The 25,701-nt window shown below is 37.0% G+C and overlaps 1 protein-coding gene across 1 annotated transcript in view; it reads left to right on the top strand.

Moving 5' to 3' along the window:
* Positions 1 to 25,447, top strand: part of LOC129780623 (voltage-dependent calcium channel type A subunit alpha-1-like) — an 88,254-nt gene extending 62,807 nt beyond the window's left edge. Inside the window, exons 12-29 of the mRNA XM_055789095.1 lie at positions 3,800 to 4,001; positions 4,070 to 4,234; positions 4,307 to 4,417; positions 4,487 to 4,570; positions 4,642 to 4,824; positions 4,888 to 4,979; positions 5,053 to 5,203; positions 5,270 to 5,397; positions 5,459 to 5,661; positions 5,721 to 6,039; positions 6,120 to 6,268; positions 6,930 to 7,130; positions 7,196 to 7,347; positions 7,416 to 7,681; positions 15,705 to 23,672; positions 23,729 to 24,612; positions 24,677 to 24,987; positions 25,051 to 25,447. Of these exons, the coding sequence (XP_055645070.1) occupies positions 3,800 to 4,001; positions 4,070 to 4,234; positions 4,307 to 4,417; positions 4,487 to 4,570; positions 4,642 to 4,824; positions 4,888 to 4,979; positions 5,053 to 5,203; positions 5,270 to 5,397; positions 5,459 to 5,661; positions 5,721 to 6,039; positions 6,120 to 6,268; positions 6,930 to 7,130; positions 7,196 to 7,347; positions 7,416 to 7,681; positions 15,705 to 15,849 (2,551 nt within the window). The 3' untranslated portion in view covers positions 15,850 to 23,672; positions 23,729 to 24,612; positions 24,677 to 24,987; positions 25,051 to 25,447. The remainder of the gene's footprint in view (positions 1 to 3,799; positions 4,002 to 4,069; positions 4,235 to 4,306; positions 4,418 to 4,486; positions 4,571 to 4,641; positions 4,825 to 4,887; positions 4,980 to 5,052; positions 5,204 to 5,269; positions 5,398 to 5,458; positions 5,662 to 5,720; positions 6,040 to 6,119; positions 6,269 to 6,929; positions 7,131 to 7,195; positions 7,348 to 7,415; positions 7,682 to 15,704; positions 23,673 to 23,728; positions 24,613 to 24,676; positions 24,988 to 25,050) is intronic.
* Positions 25,448 to 25,701: the final 254 nt, after the last annotated feature.

The following is a 25,701-nucleotide window of genomic DNA, read 5'->3' as shown; positions in this document are numbered from 1 at the left end:
AAAAGCGACTCATATTCATCATAAAATTGATCCTCTCATGTAGTGATAAAAAAAGTTGAAATGGTCACATTTCTACTTCTTTTTTAAAAAACAAACATAAAATCTTCAATTCAGACGTTGCAAAATTGAGTGTAGAGTTCAAGTTTTTCTTGAAAGGAAATTGAAATCAGTTCAGAAATGTTAACATCTAACAAAAATCAATCTCCTAGTATTGGGTATGGTCCCTTTGGCGTCCAGCACTGTCTGCAGGCGCTGAGGCGAGATTTTTGGTCACTGTAAACGGAATGCTCTCCCATATCTCCTTAATCGTCGTTTCGAGCTATGCTTAATTCCCTGGATTTTTATTCTTCAGACATTTTTTGATTCCCCAAAGTGTTCAAAGTGTTCAAATCCGATGATTGCGGAGGTGTTTTGAGTTGATTGAGACATTATAGAGTAGGCACTCCCGCACTATGAGATCAGTTTACTTCGGGTCATTATCCTATTGAAAGTAGCAATCACGAAAGAGACCCAATTTCTGCAAGGGGCAATGAAGGTTACGTTTCAGGATGTTCAATGATGTCATCTTGTTCAGATTTGCTGGAGAATAAAAATTGGCGTTTGCATCACGATAACGCCCCTGCTCACACATCGTTGCTTGTGCGCGACTTATTGGCCAAAAATCTGGCCCCCTGTGACTTTTTTCTTGTTCTCGAAACTGAAGAGGCCCATTAAAGGACGACGCTACGCTACGATTGACGAGATAAAGACGGCATCGAAGGAGGAGCTGAACAAGATTTAAAAAAAAGATTGGGTATAATATCTCATGGGGATTACTTTTAAGGACACAAAACAGATATTCTTGATATATTCTGCTCACTCTCGAAGAGTGCCAAGGAAAATCTATCATACCAGTAGTCAATGATTCTATAAACATACTTCTTTTGAACTAGTAGTTATAGGGACCAAGCATAAATTTCCAAACAAATCTGCTATTTCAGCTATATATTGTGCCTTATTTTCATTATGTGCTCTTTTTCCAATAGTCCACAAAAAATCTTAAAATGGTAAATTCATCAATATACTGAAATACCATTTCATTTAAAAACCATTATTCTGCACCATGTTTATTTTAAAATTCGATTTCATGTAACTTGTAAAATTGTGACATCATAATCTTTTTTATTATCAATGTCTGTGCATTTTTATTACAAGAAATAAATATGCACTCGATTAATCAAATACTGAAAGACAATTATTAGAATAAATCGAATATTTAAAAATGTCCCCACGATTAATCGATAATCGAATAAACGAAAAAAATAGACATCTCTAACGACATCTGACCCAGAGTAAACAAGATATATCACTATATGTCCATTATTGAGTTAAAGAATGTTGTTTTTTCAAGGTGGGTTTTCAAGTGGGAGCATTTGCTATAACTTCGCGGAACACCAATTTTCCGCGGAGCGCTATTTTAAAAACCCTGGATTCAATGTCCTGGAAAAAAGGTAATGAAGATGAAAAATGCTATTTTCAGGAAGTAATTTATCAATTAAAAACGTACATTTTTGTAGAGATCCCGCTGAATATGAGGCTAATGTGATAGCCGGAAGTGAATATTCGTGAAATGGCGTCGAAAAAGACGGATAAAAGTGATATTTCCATGTGCCATTTTCACTCCCCCACGTTCATAGAAACAAACGAAGTTTCATTATTTTACCGTTATGAAATTGATGTTTCGAAGGCTCTCAGTGTCGGTGTGCATGTTGTGAGATAATAATCGCCAATTAATCAAAATTTCTCCTAAAATGTTACTGCTTTCGAGAGCTAAGCCTACGACTGCTCTCTGGACCTTTTTACCACATGAATGATCGAAATAAGCCACGATATAATTTTCATCTGTTAAAAAACAACCAGTTGAATGATATCATGAGAATTTTGGCTCAAATTATCATGCAACCGTAAGTACTTTCAACATTGTTTTGTTTCTTCCATATACATTCCATATTGAATGTAAATAATTACGACACGATATTTGCCTTGCCAATACAGATACACTTCGTGAGGAGGCGATCTGGCGTAGTGGTAACATCCATGCCTCTCACGCTAAAGGTCACGAGTTCAATTCTCACTCCCGACATTCTTCCTAAAATGGAAGTAAAAGTGACGAACCAGCCAAATGAGTTGAAAATCACTATAATACAGATAAAAAAAAAAAAGATACACTTCGCCTACTGCTTCACCTCTATATGTATCTCATTGCCCTGGACTGGGGGCGCTATATTTTTTATATTTTTTCTTATAAGCTGAGGTTTTTTTCCATGACACATCCAAAAATCAGAGTTGTGATGTTTTTTCGTTTTAAAGTTATGATTTTTTCTATTTTCCAAAAAATAATAGCTAATTGGCTAATTTGATATATCGATCGTCTGAATCGGTCTGGTATTTCAAAAGTTATGAAAAGAAATGGACACCCTAATGAAAAAATGAAAAAAATGAAATATCGAAGGCAAGGTCTTTTAAAATATTAGGTTGGGATAAAGTTATCCATTATTTTTTTCGGTAGCTGGCTTTAGTGATCAATACCTCGCGTAATATCGACCATACGATTTCAATTCTAAAGCTCGTTGTAATGGTGACATTTGACTTTTTTTTAATGTTTTTTGTTTGTTCCATTCAGATGTAAGTTAAAGGGTGTTAACAATGAAGGTCAACAAGGAGAAAATTCGGTACATTTAACATTTTTTTCTTTTATAAATGCGAAATGCAAGCCTGGCCATTGAAATTGTGAATGCTATACATCATATTCTAATCAGATATCTTGATTTCTAGTAACGATTTTCTGTGAATAAATTCAATGTTTCTTCATATGTCTTTCTAAAAAATTCATTCCTATTTAAAATCATATGGTCGGTGTTTAGTAAGATCGGACCATGTGACATTTTAATGATTTCGAGAAAAACGAACTTTTGGTGCTATAAGGGGTTTTCATTGAGCATTCAAAACAATTTCAATGCGTTATTCCTGCTGTACGCGTGATTTTCCAAATCTGATGAATGTGGTATGTAGCTTACGAAATGCCTAAAGCAATCAATAACTCGATTTTCTTAATTTTGCGACTTGGTCCCCTCTGACTTAACACCGACCATATGATAATGAAAATTGCGATTTTGGTCATATGATATTGAAAATTGTGATATACTGAGCCGAGGCCGGGGAATAAGCTAATCCAAATGTGTCACGTCACGTCACGAAAACTTGCGACGGGTCGGTTCTTTCTTTCCGAAATAGGAAACGATGTGACTCACTATCATGTTGCTTTAGAAACGGCAGCAGACGTTTTTTCAACGCCAGTTGCTATATGAAACTCCAGAACAGGAACAGGACTTAGGCTTCGTCATCCATCACCACGTACTTCAACTGCATCATCGTGTACTGTTTCCGAGATCGTGTTTTAGCCATCTTGTTTTGTTGTCTGCGATTTGAAGTCTTCTCTTCCAGAACGGGAATCGAAATCGAACTCCCGGCATAATGTGTGACGCTAACCATTTGGCCACGGGAGCACGATTTGATGTCACTACCTTCTTATAAGTCAACAGTCCGGCTCGTTTTTGAGCACGTTTGTAGCCTGCTTGTTTGCGACGATTTGGCGGAGAGGTTTAGGTTCCATTTGGAAGTACTGATCAATTGTTTCGTCGTCGCTGCGGCATACGGCCTTGGATTAAAGTTTCCGTAAAACTAATGGATCCATTTCTCTTCAACCTAATAAACCAATCTTTTCAAGTCAATCTACAAAGTTTAATTTTCCCAATTGCAGAGTCCTCCAGAACTCAATGGCCGCTACCTACGAGGATCAGGGACCAATTCAAAACTTCCGCATCGAAATGTCCATCTTCTATGTTGTTTACTTCGTAGTGTTTCCATTCTTCTTCGTGAACATCTTCGTTGCCTTGATTATCATCACATTCCAGGAACAGGGCGAGGCAGAGCTGCAGGATGGCGAGATTGACAAGAACCAGGTATGTGTTCTTATACGGTACCCAAAGGGGGTTTTTATTCGAATAATATTTTACATTATTTGTTTCAGAAATCCTGCATCGACTTCACGATCGGCGCGAGACCGCTCGAGCGTTACATTCCAACGAAACATTCCGGCTTCAAGTACACCGTGTGGCGAATCATCGTTTCAGCCCCATTCGAGTACTTCATCATGACACTGATTGTGTTCAATACGCTACTGCTGATGATGAAGGTGCGTATCAAACACCTGTTTCGCTCGAAAGTACGGGGAAGAATCTGTTCCCATGCCATTTCTCTCTTACAGTGTCACGACCAGAACAAAAAGCTAGAGAACTTCATGAAGTACCTCAATATGATATTCACCGGAATGTTTAGTGTGGAAACGGTTCTCAAAATTATCGGATTTGGTGCGAGGGTAAGCTACCGCGAATGTCTCCTTCCTGCGGTTTCCTCCGGGTCTCAATGAAGATGTATGTCGTTTCAGAATTTTTTCAAAGATGCTTGGAATGTGTTCGATTTGATTACCGTTATCGGCAGTATAGTAGATGCACTCATTTTACTGCTCTGGGTAAGTGTTTCAGTGTTTTGTTTAAATATTCCAAATTTTTCATAACCGGAAAACGTGGCACATTCCCACAGGAAAATTCCTTCAACGTTGGTTTTCTGCGACTATTCCGCGCTGCCCGTTTGATCAAACTGCTCCGTCAGGGTGATACGATCCGAATTCTGCTGTGGACCTTCGTACAATCCTTTAAAGCACTGCCCTACGTCTGCTTGCTGATAGCAATGTTGTTCTTCATCTACGCCATCATTGGAATGCAGGTTGGTGCGATTGAATTTTGTAAAAAGTGTAGTTCATTCCGTGAATGTATATTTGTTTTCTAGGTTTTCGGCAATATAGAACTGGACCCTGATACTGCCATCAGTCGTCATAATAATTTCAGATCGTTTCTTGATGGTTTGATGCTATTATTTAGGTAGGTTTCCACCCTCCGTCATAATGATCGAAATGAGCTATTCTAATGTAACTATTCAACTTAAAATATACAGATGCGCAACTGGAGAGTCATGGCCAAATATTATGTTAGCATGTTTGAAGGGCCGACCCTGTGACCCTCGAGCAAACAAACCGAACGAAACATGCGGATCGACGCTGGCTTACGGATACTTTGTATCCTTCATCTTTTTCTGCTCGTTCTTAGTACGTATTTCATCTTCTAGAGTCAACATTTTATTTATGGATTTTCTTTCTTTCTTCCGTTTGCAGATGTTGAACTTGTTCGTCGCTGTCATTATGGACAATTTCGATTACCTGACGCGTGACTCCAGTATTCTGGGTGCTCATCATCTGGACGAGTTTGTAAGGATTTGGGCAGAGTACGATCCGTCTGCTTCGTAAGTTGATGAAGCTCCATAGTTGACTAAATTTCAAAACTAAATGTTTGATCTACTGTAGTGGAAAACTGCACTATACAGAGATGTATGACATGCTAAAAAATATGGCACCACCTCTTGGATTCGGGAACAAATGTCCAAACAGACTTGCTTACAAGAAATTGATCCGAATGAACATGCCAGTGGACGAAGAAGGGAGGGTAAGCTTTACGACGACATTGTTTGCGTTGATTCGGGAAAATCTTAGCATTAAGATGAGACCTGGTAGGTTATCAGCAAAATACAATATGATTTCCTTCAGTTAAAACATATTTATTCAACAGCCGAAGAAATGGATCAAGCAGACAGCGAACTTCGCCAAACCATCAAGCAAATATGGCCCATCCAAGCAAAGAAGATGATCGACCTCTTGGTACCCCCGAGGAGCATGTTGAACAAGGGAAAAATGACCGTCGGAAAGCTTTACGCCGGGATATTACTGCTGGAAACGTGGCGGAATAATAAGTGTTTGCAGCTGGAGTGTGACGCGCCCGATCTTCAGGATAGGAAAAGCCACGAAATACAGGAAGCCTACATCGACGATGGCCATCTGCACCCTAACCATGACAATCGAAATGGCAACAGACGATCGCCTAGTATACAGTATGAGTGGCACTATCCGGCACGATATCAAGGTTAAATTTTTTCAAATTACTTTGTTTTGTTTTTTTCGTCATTTTTAGACGTGGTTCGGCACTGGAGCGATCGCCGAGTCCTCGACATTTGCATCATGACATTGGGTTCTCGGAGACGGTATCCAATGTGGTGGAAATCGCACGTAGGGATCACCTAATCGGTAGGCACCAGTATGGGCGCTATAGATACGGTAGAGGTACTATCGCATTCGCACAATTCACTTACTCCATTTCCCTGTACCTATATTTATTTTCCTGATCCCGCACACGAAAGTGTATGACTTCGAATACCTTCGAGTTGTTCGGCAACGGCTCCGTTTGCACGATCAGGTACAGAAGTAAAGGTTCGAAAGAGCATCAGGACTTAAATAACAATCAGATAACCCTCAATTCATTCATTTCAAAAGCTGTAGCTGTAGCATGATTCATTAGCCTAGCGTTCGTTTATACCAAAGTGATGTCAATCGTAGAGTATTGATTCTTGTTTGTGAATACCAGTTTTCACTTTATGTCCACTAGCGTTCACAAACTAGTTTAAATGCATACAGTCCCAATATATCGGAGGTAGCAGCTATACCATAGGTTGCTGCGAGCCCTGATTGAATCAACCCTAGATATTAGTCTACACAGCATGTCCCAATAGCTACACACAATTCAACAGCAGAATATTGGCGCCCATTGCCTATTTAGCGCAAGATTTGGCTTGGTGCGCATGACCCCTGCACTGCCTAACAGGCTACGTAGCTGGGTACAAAAACAGCGCCCAGCCCAATTTTAGAGATAAGTCAAGAAAATGAATATAGATACACAAATACACAAACACCATGTACAAAGATTTGAAATTTTGAAAACATAAAGGTTCCTGGTCCGTAGCCACCAGCCCAGCACGATCACCCTCGCCCACGCGTTTGGATACCCAGATAAGCGCACATCATCGGTACAACCGGAGGATACATCCCTATGGGACTACCAGTCTGTGCCAGCGATCGCGATCCCCAAGTCCGGCACGGTTACAAGAACTGAGGGAAAGAGAACGCGAGCGCTATCGGGAGGAAATCGGTAGGCGTCTGAGAGGTTCTTCCGTTTCGACAACCTAGAAAATAATCTCACTATCGTCGTTGCAGTGTCTCGCCCATACATCCAGCATACGTATCCAGTATTACAATCACACAGAGATTTCGGAAGAAGACTGCCACCAAGACCAATTAAACCAACAACCCTACAGTTAAAGCAAACTAATATTAATTTTCCGCGATTAAATGCAAGCCCTACGCATGTGAGTATCCGCATCTGCAATGCTGCACAGAACATTCCCCCTGAATCTTTTCCTGTCCGTTTCATCAGAATCTTCATTTATCCTTAAATACCCACTCGCTGCCATACGGTGTTCACTCGTTGCCGAACTCACGTGGCGAGATATCACGTGATCCCCGAATATACCATCACACGGAGAGCGAACGGGATCGGGAAAGGGAGCGGGAGCGATTACGCGAGCGGGAGCGTGATTACGGCTCGCGGTATGTATTTCGAGACACCGAACGAGAACTGTTCGAGATCGAGCGGGAGCTGGAGCGAGCTCGAGACTCCGCGAGAGATACAGAATACGAAAGGTGAGCTCTGAATAGAGAATCTTTTGACGTATTTGCGTCGTATTCAAATCCACTCATTAGGGGTGGTGCACAAATTACGTCACGTTAAAAATTCGGATTTTGGACCCCCTGCCCCCTTACGTAACGCAATTTCCTATCTCTAATACACAGTAAATAACGCAGCCTCCGTGCAGAGTTTATGAACAAGGAAAAAACATGAGTGAAATACGATTGTACAGAAACGTTTCATATTTTGTTGATTCACGATTGAAACATTGTGAACGCACCCTGTATATTCAACTCCGATCTCTACAAAAACGAACTTTCGAATTGATGTTGAGCCTCTCACGTAACTGTACACAATCACTCTCTTTATACAAAGTAAAAAAAATCTCATGATAGTCGACGACGGTAGAAAGCTGTAATGGCTGTATTGACGACAAGCCTTGAAACTTCGAATATATAATTTCATTTTATGGACAGCAATGTCCTGGTTCCTTAATAAATATAAATTCGATCAAGTAAATGCCATCACATTCAGAAAACTTTCTCATTATCAGTCTTCAGAAAACATACGCGCTGCACCCGAGTTCAATTTTCATCAGCGCGTGTTAATTAAAAAGCACGTGTTCTCTTTTGGAACGAAGTCTACCAAACTCATTGAACATGAGAGCGGTTCTTGAACACGACGCAGAACTCCGATACAAAACAGCGTGTGTGATGCACGCCTCATTTACACACACACATCAAATTCTAGCACCCATTTTGTCTTCGGTCGTTCTGAGGGTGCTCATACACTTTCTGACTGAAGTCTGACAGTTTTTGACAGATAAAATTTGATCAACGTGTACTAATCAAATATGTACAACCCAAAACACGACAGGGAAATATTCAGTTACTGAATGCCTAAAATTTTCTTTCGATTTGTTCCTCAAACCTGTCAGTACATTTTTCCATGTTCGATATTTGACATTGTTTGTCACTGTTGATAATTGATGAGTGATAAACAAAATAGTGTTTGTACCAAATTCAAACCAAACTTTATCTGTTTAAAAATGTCAAATATTTGACCTCCGGACAAACAGTGTACGGCAGGGTATATAAACACGGTGTATGAATACGGTGCAGTAAGGATGCTCGAACCTTAAAGCGAACGGTGTTGACAACAAAACATATTTCGGTGCGTGTTCATTCCCCAGAGCGCATTTGTACACATGGAGTGAGGAGAGTTCAATTGAGTGCCAAAAACTTGTTGTACATCAGCACTACATTGCATTCTGAAGACTGCTTATTAAAATAAATGCAGCAATAGGAGAGGGTGATCTTAAATCGACCGTAAATTGTGGAGGCCATTGAGTTCCTAAAATATTTATTTCATGTCAACTTTAGCATCGAAGTCTATACCAAGATTCTTTCTCTATATTTTTTAACAGTTGGCGTGATTTATAGATATAAGAAAGGAAAATGCAAAAGCGGAATCAGTAGTACCGTCATCCACATCAAAACCACATTTATAAACGCAAAACATATTAATGCACACCCGGCCGATACTTTACTTATATTATTCAGCAACAATTATTCAATTATTCAGCAGCAACCATAATATTTGTCGAATTTTCATCCTGTGTTCGGAGAATATTTGTGTGCTGTTAAAAAGATTTGTTTTCGTTAAAAATGACAAAATGATTCCGGAGTCTTCATAAACACAAAATTGCACAAAACCCGCCATTTGGGGCTTACTTGTGATGAATTCAAGCCTATATGTTCGGGGTTCTGCCAGAACGAACCAAGCGCCATTTTTTTTCAAAATTGAGTTAATTACACCACTGGATGCAGAAACTGATAATCTATCGACAATAAATTAACCGTGTAATTCGGACAGTTAACAAAGGCTTCCAAACGAAAATTATGCGAGAATTTTTCGTCAAAGAAATTTCCTTCGACTTGCACTGTGGTCACGCGTATACTAGAGCTTGCCCCTCGGAATACATTCAAGGCGTGTCATTTGGCTTAAGAAATCTCAACTAATCATTAATAAATGACGCTACTTAATGCATACATTGAAACGGCAAAAGTTCCACAGGGAACGTTAACGCCATTTAAGAAGAAGAAGAAGGCTGCGAAAAAGATGAAATTGCGTTCATTGCATTGGATTATTCAAGAGCCGTTACAAAATACTAATGTGTTTTGCGGTAATATTATATTAATTGTTAGCATGGACTTGGTTCGCTCTGGCTGCAAAGATAATAATGTTTTGCGTGTCCAGCAGCTACATAAATTTGTTTTTCTCTTTATTAATGATTTTGAATCTGAAATTAACGAAGATGTGGGCTCACAGCATGAAAGGGAGTATGTGATTGAGAAAGATTTAGTTATGGGGGACAGAAATGTAAGAGGCAATTATACTCTAGGTGGTATTTTTTGACTTGGTTCATTCTGGCTGAACATTTCCTTCAAATTATCTTCGATCATAACATTTTAGAACAAGAAATAAATGAGACAAATGAACAAATCTCGGATTTTCATAGGGAGAACGTAGATTTTTCGTGCGAGTACAACGACATCCAACATCTGATGAAATATTTACCTCCTGCAAACAATGAATACTTCATGAAGCTGGTTCCCGATTACAAAACAATGTTGATATTGATTACGACCTGATCAGTGACGAAGAACCTCAAGTTTTCCTCAACCACTTCAATAGTATTATTTTAGTAATGATTCAGACTAAAATACATCCAAACAAACTGAACTGAAAACTATATTCATTAATTTCCACTCTGCCAAAGTGATCTGAGAGCATGCGTACCAAAACAAAAAGTCATTTTTTTCAATATTTATGTGTTATTTTTAAGACATTCATAGTCTCAGTGCTTTGAAGACATCCTGCCTTTAACACTCGAGCGATAAAATAATAGATTTGATCAGCCACGGTCAATTAGTAGGCTTCAAATTTAAATATCTCAAAATGATGTTTTTTGGCGCTTGGTTCGTTTTGGCAGAACCCCGACCATATGATCGCATTGACGTAACCTGGATGTGTTCCGGATCAGGTTTCGGAAATGTGACCACTTTATGACCAGAAACGAATCCCATTATGTGACATACCGAACTTCATAATTTGTCAAAACTAGCTCATTGATGACTATTTCAAAGATTTTTGACCACATTAGGATAACCCGCACATAAACCCTACAGATCAATCTTTAGACTGAGTTATTAGAAAGGCACGAATACGCCTGTAGGTGGATTGAATTATGTTTTTGTATCCTCAAACCCTTGAATTATGATTCAACTCTTTGGGGTCGTTTGTCTGCTCTCAGCCACCACAACAATGAACTATACTAATCTTATACTTACAGTTCACTTTTCTTATAAACAAATTATAATGTCTAGTGAATTTGTTCACGAATTAAAATGGTACATCTTTGAATAATAAATAACGGTACTCAGTATAAACAAAACTTGTCACCCATGCTTGAGGAAAAGCTTAATGCAAAATTTCATGCATTGCGGCAATGTGTAGTTGTAAAAAGCATTGTTCTGTATGTTCAAACAGAGCTTGAGCTTGGGTAGACTGTACAATTCGTAGTTGCTCTCCGTGATTGACCTGAACCAACCAAATTGCACAAAGAACACACAGAATGACGCTTGGGAATCATTCTCGTTAAGCAAATTTTCGGTGATTCAAGCTTTAAATGGTCAATAACGACGCCGGCCACGTCCTTACAGTCACCAGGGGAAGGGAAGGAATGTTATTATGATATTCGCCGCCCGAAGGCCAGAAGGGTCGCCTCTATAGCGTGGTTCCCTAGCGTTTATCATGGAAGGGATAGTTGTCAGTGGGAATGGTTAAGAATAATCAGGACTCACTGCGGTAAGTGATGTGATTCTAAAAACGCGAACTCTCAACTAGTCGACGAAATGAGATTTGAATAAAATATGCATTTCGTTATTCATCGTGCGTAATACATAGATATTTTTCCTGACCTGAGAAGGCCATAAAAAACTTTTTTAAAAACTCACTGTGTATTGTGAACTCACTGTTCAATTTCATTTCTCAAATCATACACACGCGACGAAGAAAAAAACATGAATAACGAACGTAAGATTCAAACATCCGCTAAAAATTTACTTCCAATTTGATAATCTACGGAATTGTTCCATGAAATTTTAGGAAATTTAACTGGATTAAACTGTACTGAGGCAGGCAGCACACTTTTTCGCAACATTAACAGACATTTCTCACTGAATTAAACCTCATATTTTTCAAATATTTTTATATCTAAAGACGATGGATCCATGAGAAACCTGAGAAGGTCACCGAGAAAAACCTCTACATATAAAGCAAACTTACAGTATATTTCGTGAATATTCACGTCGCTACCTTTTGGTTTTTGGAATATTTTTATATCCAATGACGAAGGATCTATGAGAAAACTTAGAAACACATCTACAACAAAAGCAAAAATAGTACACTTTTTATTTTTTTCAATATTTCCACACCTAACGACGGAGGATCCATGGGAAACCTGAAAAGGTCACTGGGAAACACTTCTGCAACAAAGCGAATCTACAATGCTCCTATACTTTCAATTATTTTTTTAATACCCGACCATAGTATTGAAAGAACATGAGAAATCTGAGAAATCGGAAAATACCTCCAAAATAAAACGGACTCATATACAGGCAAACCTGTTTTTGTGCGGTCCCCTCTTGCGCCATTCCTCGCTTGTGCAACCCTTTCTGTGCGACTTTATTATGACATCGGGTCATGAATCACACAAACCAATCGCACAAATCATAAAATCGCACCTAAACAGTCACACAAATGAGAAACCGCACAAAAACAGGTTTGCCTGTATGATAATATGCGTGATTCATCACGCTCTGAATTTTCTCCGATCAATTATATATCCGAAAGAGCGGCGGCCGCTTCGAAATTAAAATCTAGGATCTAGAATCTCAAATTTAAAATTCGAGTATCCTGGTATTCGAGTTCTTCCTGAGTGCGGATCCTTAAGCAGACACATCCACATTGGGAATCTGAAAAAAAAACATGCAAAAATACACCCAGCCCTACTGTGAATCCCCCGAGAAGATATATGCGTTAGAGAGAAGAAAAAAAGAAAAAAACTTAGCTCGCTTAGCTTCCCGCTGAGTCCAGGTTGGCAGCGTCTCGTTCTATGTAGAGACGTCGGTTAATCGTTCGATTAATTCAAATAATCGAATATCTGCAATTATAATCGAGTAATTTGGTATCGAATAATTAAAAATCAAAATATGAATACATCGAATAGTTATCACAGTAATCGCGATTAATAGAAAAAGAAACCATTTTCAAGATTAATACATTTTTAGGTCAAGAGTTAGGCTATGATTTTTTTTTATTCAACAGCGACCATCCGATAGACAACCGTGATACAAAAAATCATGAAATGGTGAATTTATCAATATACTGAAATATCATTTCATTCAAAAACCATGATGCTACTCCATGTTTATTTTACAATTATATTTAATGCAACTTTTAAAATTATAATATCATAATTTTTTTGATTATGCAATTTCTGTTCATAATTATTACAAGAAAAAAATATTCGCTCGATTAATCGAATACTGAAAGACAATTATTCGAATGAATCGAATAATTAAAAATGATCCGACGATTAATCGATAATCGAATAAACGAAAAATTTAGACATCTCTAGTTCTATGATGATGCCACCACTAAGGTGCACAAGAATTAAAACAGGCACATTTACGCTCGGAGGAACCGCTGAGAACACGAATGAAAACGAGTAGGCATCCGGTGACGCGAGCTACGGAAACTTTACACAAAAAACCATTTCAATTCAACCGGTATAAAATTCCACTGATATGCTCTCGCAGAGAGCAAAGAGCTTCTCTGACAAAACTAGAAACGGAGTGATAAAAAACAAAATATGGCCGCTTGAGTGGAACTTCGCAATAAACAAAGTAACTAAACATCTTTCTTTTCCCATTCTATCACAGCACTGCTGCACTGCATTTTTGATTGGATACATTATTGCAACAGCAAATCACTCCGCGCATCGTATTTTCCCACACTTGAAATGAATGATGTTTTTACACACTTTTCACAAATTCGAAGACCCCAAACTAGTTATTTTTGTGATACATGCGAAAACCAGAGCTGCATTTTAGGGACTGTTTCGAAAGATATCACACGAAGAAAGTTTTTCACACATATTCTTTATATGTTTAGTATGTTTAGTAAATACTTATCTGAAGTTTACAAAAAAAAACATGTTCATCTTTTATAATCTCACAATTTATGAATATACTGCATATAATCTCACAAAGTTATACATCACTGATTTTTCAAGTAAAAATAATTACGACCAGTAGGTTAGTGCTCCCGTGGTTAGCGTCATAACTAACATGCCGGGTGTTCGGGTTCGATTCCCGTTCTGGTCGGGGGAATTTTTCGTCAAAGAAATTTCCTCCGACTTGCACTGTGATCACGCGTATTCTAGAGCTTGCCACTCAGAATGCATTCAAGGCGTGTTATTTGGCATAGAAATCTCAACTAAGTACTAATAAAAATGACGCAAGTAATACTACGTTGAGACGGCGAAGTTCCTCTAGGAACGTTAGTGCCATTGAAGAAGAAGAAGAAGGATACCCATTTTCAAAGTTAATACGACCGCAAAGGGTCAAATAATCATTGGTGTAGAAATCAGTGAATTTCTATACATTTTTGTGCATATCACACTACAAAATCACGAAAAAAAAATAGATTGATCAATTTCACCCCGAAGATATGTTTGTGAATTTTCCAAACAAACAGTTTCAGGAATTATTTAAATAAAAAGTATCGATCCGTCATAGAAACGTGTCGTGCTCCCTCAAACCTCCACATGCCACATTTGGTTCCATTTACTTGATTAGCTCTCGAGTTATGCAGAAATTTGAGTTTTATCTGTATGGCAGCCCCGCCCCCCCTCCTTAGAGAGAGGGGACAAGTATCATATTGCCATAGAAACGTTTCGTGATCTCTAAAACCTCCACATGCCAAATTTAGTTTCATTTGCTTGATTAGTCACGGAAACGTTTCAGCACATTATACACGGTCTATTTAGCCACTTTCAACGATTTCGCGATTTTAGTACCTGACCACACCTGATTTTTAATATGGGTGTCCAAAATCGAATTTCTTCTCTCGGCTGTTATCCTGCACAGTTTTTACAAAGCAAGACGGATCAACATGAAATTTTTACCGTCGAAAGGTTTCCCCCAAAAATTTGCTTTCAAAAGATTTCAGATACGCCTACTTCGACCGCTGCTAAAAAATGAACAATGATTCCCGATTCTAAATGTTTCAAGCCTCAATACCCGAGCTGAGTGAATGCCGAGTACTAATTAACGCTCTTAGCTTTGCATACGACTGCATTTATCGGCAAATAGAGGGCCATTAGTTTTTATTCTGGTGAAATTATTGATTTCAACGTAAAGTCATCGTTAAGGAACGTTACATCAAATATGTTCCCATGATAAACTTACGACTGCATTCACATGCACCAGTAAGATTTTTCGGAGAGAAGAGTTGAAGTTACTGTGTATGTGAATTGCGGTTTATTCTTTGATAATTTTCTATTCTTCCTGTTTGCCTAGTTACTACCGGATCTCACGTTGCATCCGTCTGCTGCTGGTTGTGAACGGAATTTCATGGTTTGTTTGGGGTAAAAAATTACCTTTTGTTTACTCTTTTGTTTTCTACTGTTGTTACCTTGCGCTTCAACCCGAAATTTTGCAATCGTTTACTCTTGTTGTGAAAGTCTCGAAAAGTGCAAGTTGTAACACGGTATACTAGTATGAATTCAACACTATGTTAGGTATCAAAAAAACTGAAGAACAACCGACATAATTTTCAAGCGGCATTTCTGCACTAGATGTATTCTCCGGAACCGTATTCTAATTTTGGACTGTGCGGTTTGTCCTTAATGATTCATGCAATTGTCACAGTGCATGAGTTCTTTGTTAATTTTAAATTTATTTGCAGGGTCGAACCCCTCTCGTACGAGCATCTGTACAACCTGGGTCGAACTGGCGGCAGCACGTTCGGTGCCTCGACCCTGAACGGATTTAAACCCAAGGTAGGCATGCATTCTATCTATTCTGAATCGGACGAAGGTGACTGGTGCTAGCACAGGTTGGAGGATGAATCACTCTCCAGAGCCAACAGTGTAACTGACGCCAACACGAGCCACTCTATACGTCCGGAAGACAACCAGGCCGAAGGAAAGCTATGCACTCAATCATCCAGAGAAGACAAAGACGAAAACTACAACAATCATTTCGATGACAAAGACTTCAGTGAGAGCAGCAAGGAGAAGCCTCCGGCGACAACGCAATCTACTCAAAATAGTGCTTGTAGAGATAATTATAAATACCAACTCATCGTCGCAATCATTCTATTCGTCATCGAATGATGCTATTTCGCAAACGATTCTAGTGAGATAAACGCCAAGCAACTATCAGCAACACCAAAATTGAACATCATTTACATTTGCGGAGTGGAATCCATTGCAAATATGTTCTCATGCTTGGAGAGCAGTGATAAACGAAGCCAATGTTGTATAAGTTCGATATCTAGGATGTTACAATTTACATTCTTTTTTCAAGCGGAGTGACCAATCGGGCTTTCAAAACTACTTGAAAATATTCCATCCACATTGAATATAACAAATACGCGAGAATCATTAAGATAAGCGAACTTTAAGCTGACAAAGAATATTCGACGAAATCAAGCTAATGACTTCATTTATCTAGCTAGCACTGATGAACAATTAATATCAATTCAAATTTTTCGTTAAATTTGGCGACGATATTAACGTGAAAGAGCAAACTTTTAAATCTCTCGTAACCTAAGGTAGTTCAATAAAACAATTTAAGAGTTCATCTAAACGCGAACAGAATTAATATAGTTTTACGGAATTGTTGCCGCTTATTCTTATCAAAAACCGAAACGGAAAAAAATGGGATGTGTTCGAACGCTTGCAATCGACGGAAGTTTTCCGTGCTAGGATGGCAACCGCGTGGTGAATTTAACCAGTACGCGTTAATTTTTAGGATTCTCACTCTTCTCTCCAAAACACCCAAACAAGTTATGTCGATAATAGTCTATCATAGTTCATCGCCTCACGATAACACGAAGATCAGATCAGAACCTAGTCGTCTTTATCTGTTCAAGCTTTAGTCCGTCGAAGTAGCTGTAAATAATCAAAGCCTGACCGCGATTGCACTCTCATTTTTCGCATCGAACTCTTATTATTTGAGTTACTCAGAACTAGCAATGATAGAATAGCCAAGTTTTTGACTGTACGTTTAAGGGGGTTGTGCACAAATGAAATCAGATAAAAGAACAGTAGGATATTATACGGACTTTCACGGGAATTGAGTAGTGGTTTGGACGAACTCACATAGAGAAGATCTATTTTTAGACAGGTACAAATATTTTTTGGGTGTTCGAGGAGGGAGTACCCCATCCTGCGTAACCAGAGTACAGCAGTTCTTCAATATATTGGTTATATCTGTCAAAGATTTTAGCGAATGGAGTAGTAATCAATTTTTCATCTGTTAACAACGGTAAGCGGGTAATTACAAAAAAAACTGTTGAACTTTACTTTAGTTTGTTTGCCCAGATTCTATAGATTTTAATGTGTAGTCGCTAACATGAAAGCTGAAGCAATCATTAGAATAATCTTTAAATAGAGTTCATGAAACACAACAAATAGTTTCAACCGATAATATTGTTTCCCAGCAATGCGATAACATCAGATTTCGATACAGTTTTATTACCATTATTTTCATGGTGAATGGTTCTTAACACATTGAGCAAATTCGTACTCCTGAATTCGGAAACCAATTCATTGTTATGTGTTATTATTGAAAAAGAATCAAAATCATTGACTGGGACAGATATATATATATATAGAAGCCTCAATTTGCTAAGATTATACATTTCCAATATTTCATGATAAATTCTGCAACGAAACCATAGTGATTGAGGCATTCGTGATGTGAAGATCTTAAAAGGTTATAATATTTTTCAAAATACTTAAGCCATAACTTATGAAGATATGAATAAATATTCGAACTGCTATGAGTGCTGATCAATGAAATGGCTGTGTCATAAAAAAAAAACATTTTTTCGATGTTCTCTTACTCTATACTTATTTATTACTACCAGCTTCCAAAAACAAAAAAAAAGTAATTTCATATTGAATCTTAGTGCAGATATATCCAATGTTTTAGATACTTTTTCTTAATTTATTCCTATTTTTTTACAAATTGAACAATTTGAAACATATTTCTTCCTGAGAAGCATTTAACAAAACATTTATTTTTCGTCGTTCCAGAAACCGTCAGCTCATCATTCTATTATTCATAAGATTGAAAGTGTTTATTACTGAGCATTTTGAACGCTCAAGCTTTCTTGTATAAGGTTCTGACAGTTTTTTGCACGAACCCTGTTCCCATTTGTTTGGCTGTCAAATTCAATTTCCGCTTGAAATTATTCAATCCAATTTACATTTTCCTTGTTTACTTTTATGGACCAACTTCATTTAATAACATTTAATAATAATTATAACATAATCGTCAAAAATCTGACAACACTACTCATTATCGTTTGTGTTTGACGTTTGCTTAGCGTGAGCACGTAGAATTTACCCGTTCATAAATATTTAAATTTCTCCCGTGTCTCAACAGTTCTCATCATCGTTAACAGTTTACTGTGATTGCTTGGTAAGTGTTTCGCAGTTGATTAAAAATATAATCAAGTGTAATGTAATTTTCGTCCAAAAAATTACAAATTAAAGTGTCTGAAATTTGAATTTAATCTGTCCGAAATATGATTTAGTGTCCGAAGTTTGATTCTTATTCGCTTCATTTGAAAAGCATTTTATTCGATGATTTTTTATGTTTTCAATCAAATAGGTACCATAGTAGAAAGCTTCAAAGCATATTGAACTAATTTATTGAGAATATCAACCAAATAATACTTGTGCATAATGTTATTATATGTTTTCTGCATCAAATGCCTTAAGCGTCCGAAATATGATTCAGAACGGTACTCAAGCAAGACGGGAATTTGTGAATAATTTATAATCCGTAGCAATATAAGAGCAATATGAAAGAGCATAACAAGAGACACTTTGCAAATAAGCGCGCATTAACCCATTGCGCATACTTTGCCACATACACAGCCAAGGTTACATGTTCACGTTGTTCATGCTCTCCTGTTTACTCTTAGAAAACACCTTCCATGTATACTTTCAAGATCCAACTTCATTTTATAATGTGTTCTAATGTATTCTCACGCATTTTTGTGATAGCACTAGTGGTTACGTGGATAACGTGGCCATGTAAAACAGCTTTATATTCAAGTCGGGCTTGGTTCGATCCCTGCTTCGCATCGTTTGGACTTTTTTTTGGGTACAATTCCAAGCTGACGTTCAGTCTGAGAGAATGAGAGATCTGCTCCATACATACAAATATTTTAATACTTGTGAAAAAGATGATTTTATTTCCGCATTTCACCCTACAGCTCCTAAAAAGCATTTTTTCTTCCAACGCTAGCTTGAGTGTGCGATTTAATACACCCTTAGCTTGATTCAGTTCAATTTTCAAAGGCCTTCCTCATTGGAAGCGTTTGGAATTTGTCCAGACTTTAATATATTCAACAGAAATAGAAAAATTATTCCATATCTTCGATATATCGCAGACTATAATTTTTTGGAATAATTACTTTAAAAGGTGTTCAACGAAAGCTTCACCATTAGAGCAAGAGAAACAACAATAAAAAATGGTTTGACAGATTTCGAGGGAGTTTTGTGCAAGATGTGGTTCAGATCTAAGTCGAGACCTGCCAATGGGCAAACCGTTCATGAACTGTTCGAAAGAACTAGTTCACCAAAAATAGTGAACAAACGGTCGTTCTTTTTTACTGGACATACAGTTCATATGAACGGTGTATACAGTTCAGAACCAGTTCAGAACGAACTGTGAACGAACGAATGAAAAGTGAATAGTCCTTAAAATGACAAATGAAAACAAACAAAAGCAAAAATTGTAGTTTTCAGAATAGAACGCTAATAAATAGCTAGCAGCATTTGAGGATACATTGGGTTTTGAATTGAATTGTTTATCAAATAAAGTTTTAACTTCATAATTCGAAGTTGAGAACAAAATGATAAATTTTTCAGTAAGCTTATATGCTTATCTACTTTACCAGGAAAAGACCCTTAAAAGCAAAAATACTTTAACAGTCTTGTTAAACGGTAAGTTTGTTACTGATTTGATATATTTTTCATATTATATCGTGCACGATAATTTTTAAATGTTCGTGTTTTGGCACAGCGTTTCTATACCATTTGTTGCAGCACAAATGCCGCATCCTATGAAAAGAGCTTATTTATGCTGAAAAAAGTAAATCACATGTCATTCGGCGAAGAGTAAGAAGCCAGCTGTCAGGACTCGTCTCAGATTCAGATAAACGATCTTGTAAAATTTAGAAACCGACAAATCGATTTCGAACCACTTTCTGTTCAATTCGGACCGCTGAACGAAAATGATGACGATTATTCAAGAAGGATTCACAATAAATTCCTTCCAAACGAATTTGAGAAATATATTGTTCTGTGTGCAGAGAAAAAGTTGAATTAAGTGGAAGATATCCGCCCGATTCATAACACTTCTTCAATTCCATTTTTTATTAAATACGCTTCATGCAATATACAGCGTCATCTAATTTTAGAGAATATCTTTAAAGTTGAAGAATACGAATATTGGAAGAAAATATCATAACAAACAATAAAACTAGAGGTTCAAAAGCTTCATTGTTGTAAGATAGTATAATTCTGCTTTTCTATTCTTCAATTCCATCTCATTTCATCGATATTCACTGCTCCCACATCTTTCTTCAAAACATTTTAACATCGTTTCAAATAATTCCAATGAAAAAGTTATAAACAAATGAATCGTACAAAAGAATAATACCTTTGGTACGATTCATTTGTTTATAACTGTGGTTACGTCTCCAAAAGTAGAACACCTAACGGAGTTTCTTATCTTTCACTATATCAGTAGGATAATAAAAGAAGAGAAAGGAAGGATAGAAAGCCAGTGGTCTTGTCCTATATCAGATTCAGTGTATTCAAGCAAAATCTACAATCGGCTTTCACACACCCATTTGATTGATCAGTAATTCAGTCCAATCCAGACTATTAGTTTTCAAGCAGCACGAGCCTTCATAATATCAACGCTTATGTGCTGAAGTATTTAAATACTTAACACTTGTTTCGTAAATTCAAGTTATTCAACAGCAAGCGGATTTTATCATATTTACATTCTTAATTTCTCACAATACCTTAAAAGCTACCACGTAAGCTGTGTGGTCGGAATGAATAGTAAATATTTTCAAATAGACATTGCACTCCGCCTATTCTACTGTTATTCTTTTTGAGTAAAATACACTACTCACACATAAGAAATAAAACACATTAATAATACTAGCTTATTTGAGAGATTCGATTATTCAAAACTGTTGAGAATTAGTACTTTATTAATATTTGTACAAACAGCAATATCGTCATTTCAAGATAAAGCTTTAATTACCCAATGTAAAGGTATAGAAGAAAAAGAGTAAGGGAACCCGATCATAGTATAACAAAGTTAAATTAGATTTTAAACCAAAATTTCGTTGAACATTTACGCCGAATAGATGAATACAGTCAAATAGAGTTGAATCCGTATTCATTATTGATATTTAATTTTACACAATAAACATAAACTGCAGCTTGCATTGAAGAGTTTTGATGTTTTATTGTTTGGAAATTCTAGTCAAATATACTGTTACGTTAAATTGTTTCTCCAACTTTAGCGCAAATTGGTAGGAACCGAGTACGAAAACGCAAAAAAAACAAATGCTGTTAAAATCTGTTTTATACAACGCGGATTGAGAATAGATATCTGTGTAGGGGGTGTAGATTATATCATATGCATTTAAGGTTATAACAAAACAACGTGATACATTACAAGTTTAGTGAAGTTATTCTTGAAACGCGGTAAAATAACAGAGTCATACAAAAGATTCAAAATAAATTATATAAGGTCGCATATTTCATTCCACGACGAATAATCCGAAGAAGGATCCAATTCAAACTAGTTTAAAAAAAACAATAAATTTAAAAACTAACTTTAGACGCGCCGACTGTACATACTAAACCACAAAACAAACAGTTTAAACAAGTTTTTACTCAACGGTTCAAAGTTTTAGATACTCAAAAAAGTAACGCCGCCTCTGACATTGTGACATTTTGTCAGAAAACACAATCATGCTTTAACGGAAGATTGATATAATATTCGATTACGTTCGAGACTTCAGATCGATCGAACCAATTAGTTGCGTTTCTTCGTACAGAAACGAAACAAGGTCTGCCTTCATTATTCTCATAAGTCTGTAAATACGAACGAATATATCCAAATTGAAATCAATTCAGTAAGGTACGTTTTTCTCATGCGAATAGCTGCACGCAAACAAACAGAAATTACAAATGTAAATTCTTCCCATTCTACACGAACAGGCATGTATCTTTATTCACAGTTCACTGTAATAGTAATAGCAAACACTAGCGTCACACTTTCCAATTTTCCCTAATCCCAGTTCCCTTCCAAGCATTCGTCAAGTACGTAAGATATTTGAAAGAACGAATGAAAAAGAAAAACGAGAAAATACCAAACTGCCACTAATCTTACTTTTACAAATAAAAACATAGTAAATCAACTTAACAAAAAAAACAGCTCGAAACGATGGAACATATTTATACTTGAGCCGATTCCTAACCAACAAGAAACCACGAAAAGTAATCACGAACATACACAAACACAAATGCGCGTGCGTGCGTAGGAGCAATTTATCATTACACAAAACTAAACACAAATGCAAACAATACCGACATCCTTTCGAGTCGCGTACCAATGAGTGAAATCTTTAACGAAATACTAGCGGTTCCCGGAAGTAGAACCCAAGCAGAAAACCAACTGTGAGAAAAATTGCAATGGAAAAACACACGAAATACAAAAGACAACAAAAACATTGTGATGTTTATTGCAAGATTTACGTCAAATAAAAAAAACCAATTACCGAAAACGAATCGTGTGAATGAAAGCGATTTCAAGGCACCATGCTGCTCGATTAAAGTTCGGCGAGTTTCTATTCCGTAAGGCCACGGGCGGTGGTCGAGTTTAGGTTCAGACAAGTAGTGATTGTAATTAGGAAAACAATATAAAAACAAAGTGAAATCGAAGAGGAAGCATTATTCGCACATTTGTACATTTGTACATTTGTACATTTTGTATTTCGCAGTGTATATTCGAAAAAAATATATAATAAAGAAAAAAAGAAACGCATTGAAATTACGTTGCATTCAGAGAAATTAAAAATATGAGAATGTTTAGTTGCAGTTTTTGAAAAAAAAAATGGTCCGAATATTCTTGTAAAACTAACGAACGGCATCGAAACGAATGAAAATCTATGAAAAAACGGTGAAAAAACGAATGACTTTCGGGTCAAAGTCCATTATGAATTAATAAGGAGATGGATTCGCATTATTGTTTTACTTCAGTCAGCGAGCAGTCAACAGTCTGTCTTGAGATTTTGAAGATTTTCGTGATTTTTGAGTCACCCTGTACTACAGTAAAACTTTCGCATGACAAAATATAAACAAAAACAGAAATCACTACTTTGGGACAAAACGGACAATGGTGGACTTATGTTTTATGAATTATGATAACATATCCCACAAATTATCATTTCATCAATTCTCGAGATCATTCAGAAGAAATGGCTACGATTCTTCGGACAGGACCTAAACAGCAATACTAAAAACAAGTACATTTGCAAACAAGTACATAGTGCATATCGATGGCTTGGAAAATCAATATCGTCAAAAACTGATACCAACAGGTAAATTTAAACAAATCCAGATTATACAATTAATACACAAAACAGTTTATTTTTAGCTGTTCCTACTGTCAGAAAGGCCATCGATTCACATGCCTCGGGAAATCAAATCCGGACGGCTCGCTGAAAGGTTTTGATCAACACAAACAAGAATTGAATCCAGTAAAAACATCCGCAGAATCGGCCCAATTTTCTAATGGGACTAAACAAGACTATCCCGAGAGGGATATTCCGTCAAAGGAAATCGGGAGCAGCATCATTAACATATCTAATGAAAAACCTAGTGATTCAGCCGGTTCTGATTAGAAACGTCGGTTAATCGTTTTATTCATTCAAATAATCGAATATCTGAAGTTATAATCGATTAATTTAGTATCGAATAATTTGAAATCAAAATATGAATACATCGAATAATTGTCACTGTAATTGCGATCAATGAAAGAAGGAATCTTTCTCAAGGTTAATGCATTTTTAGGCTAAGAATTAGGCTATAGAATTTTTTTTATCCAACCATCTAACATCGACAACCCGATAGATCACGCGACCAGAATGACTACGTGATACGTGATCATTTCAAGAAATAAATATTCGTTTGATTGATCGAATATTGAAAGACAATTATTCGAATGAATCGAATATTGAAAAATGTCCCAACGATTAATCGATAATCGAATAAATGAAAAATTTAGACATCACTACCCAGTTTCTTATATTTTCGAGCGGTTATAAGTCCAATGTCGGTCGAGCGATGAAATGTGCTACAAAAGCGCTTGAATCTAACCCCTCCTTGCCTCCCAGCAAGCAGCACTGCCTATCGTTTCTGCTATAATTATGAAGATAACTTGAACAGAGCGAAACGGCATCACTGCAGCGATTGCTTTTTCTCTTTCTCTCTAAACTGTCATTTAAAGCACAACAGAGGATGAATCCGAAATCAAATTTGGTAGTTATGGATAGTTCTTTTTTACTTATAGCGTATAAATTATGTATTCCTAATTTATTTTCAGAGACAAGTTCAACGATTCGGAGACAAAATTGTTGATATGTTACGTCGAGGTATGCAAAGTAGCAGCAATAGCAGAAATGTGCGATAATGCAGACGACCGAGAAAATCGTTGTTGTTTTATGTAAAGAAAAACGAACGGCGAACATCATTTCAGAGAGCAGATACTACTGGAAATATCTACGAGGAAAAAAGGGCAGCGAAGCCAATTTGATTGAGTTACAAGTTTCTCCTGCCGACGATGGATCAATACACTCGTCTCGTAATTAACAACAACAAGTTTGTTACGAACATAACCAAGTTGAAGTCCCGCGAGTATGAGTTGATTGTAATTTATTGTTATATGATATAAATTTCGTTTTCTCAATTTCATTCCAGGAACAAACTCAACCATCGATACCACCGGAATAAGGTGTTGCAGCTTCCGCTGTAGTGCACAAATGCGACAAAGGTTGCGGCGAAGAAAAATGCAGCTGTTGGGATTTCACAGATGATACAATTGCTGCGGATTATAGAGCGGGCGGAACGCAAACACCAGTTGCAATAACGCACGAATTCCTGGACTTCACCGAAAAGGGAAACCTGATGGAAACCGATAGCATTGGAACGGTTGTGCTGGACCCGACGTTTTCACTTTGAATTTCAGTAATGTGTTACTTAATTTTAATATGTAGTTGAAAATGTTTAGCTCCAGATAGTTCATAAGAAATGTTACTTATTCCGTCTAGCGGATTCATAATGCTATGTTAGAGTTAAAAATAATGTAACAATAGCTTTAATTTATGATAAAAATAAATATTTATAAACAATTTTTTGTTTGTTTCAACTTTCTCGAAAACATATAGAGCCATAATAAGGGTCGAGCAATTTTGCATCCGATCGACGTGGTGCCAGATTGGCACAGTGTTGGCACGAAATTGCTTGTCAAACACGAAGATTAGGTCGACAGAATCATTGCAAAATGGCACGATGTCGGCACCGTTGTCGACACCATTTTTTGGGACCGATTTGACACAACAATGTAGAGGG

Source organism: Toxorhynchites rutilus, chromosome 3, assembly GCF_029784135.1.
Source record: "Toxorhynchites rutilus septentrionalis strain SRP chromosome 3, ASM2978413v1, whole genome shotgun sequence".
Lineage (NCBI taxonomy): Eukaryota > Metazoa > Arthropoda > Insecta > Diptera > Culicidae > Toxorhynchites > Toxorhynchites rutilus.
Note: the sequence above shows the minus strand (reverse complement) of the source record. Positions and strands in the feature narration are given on the sequence as shown.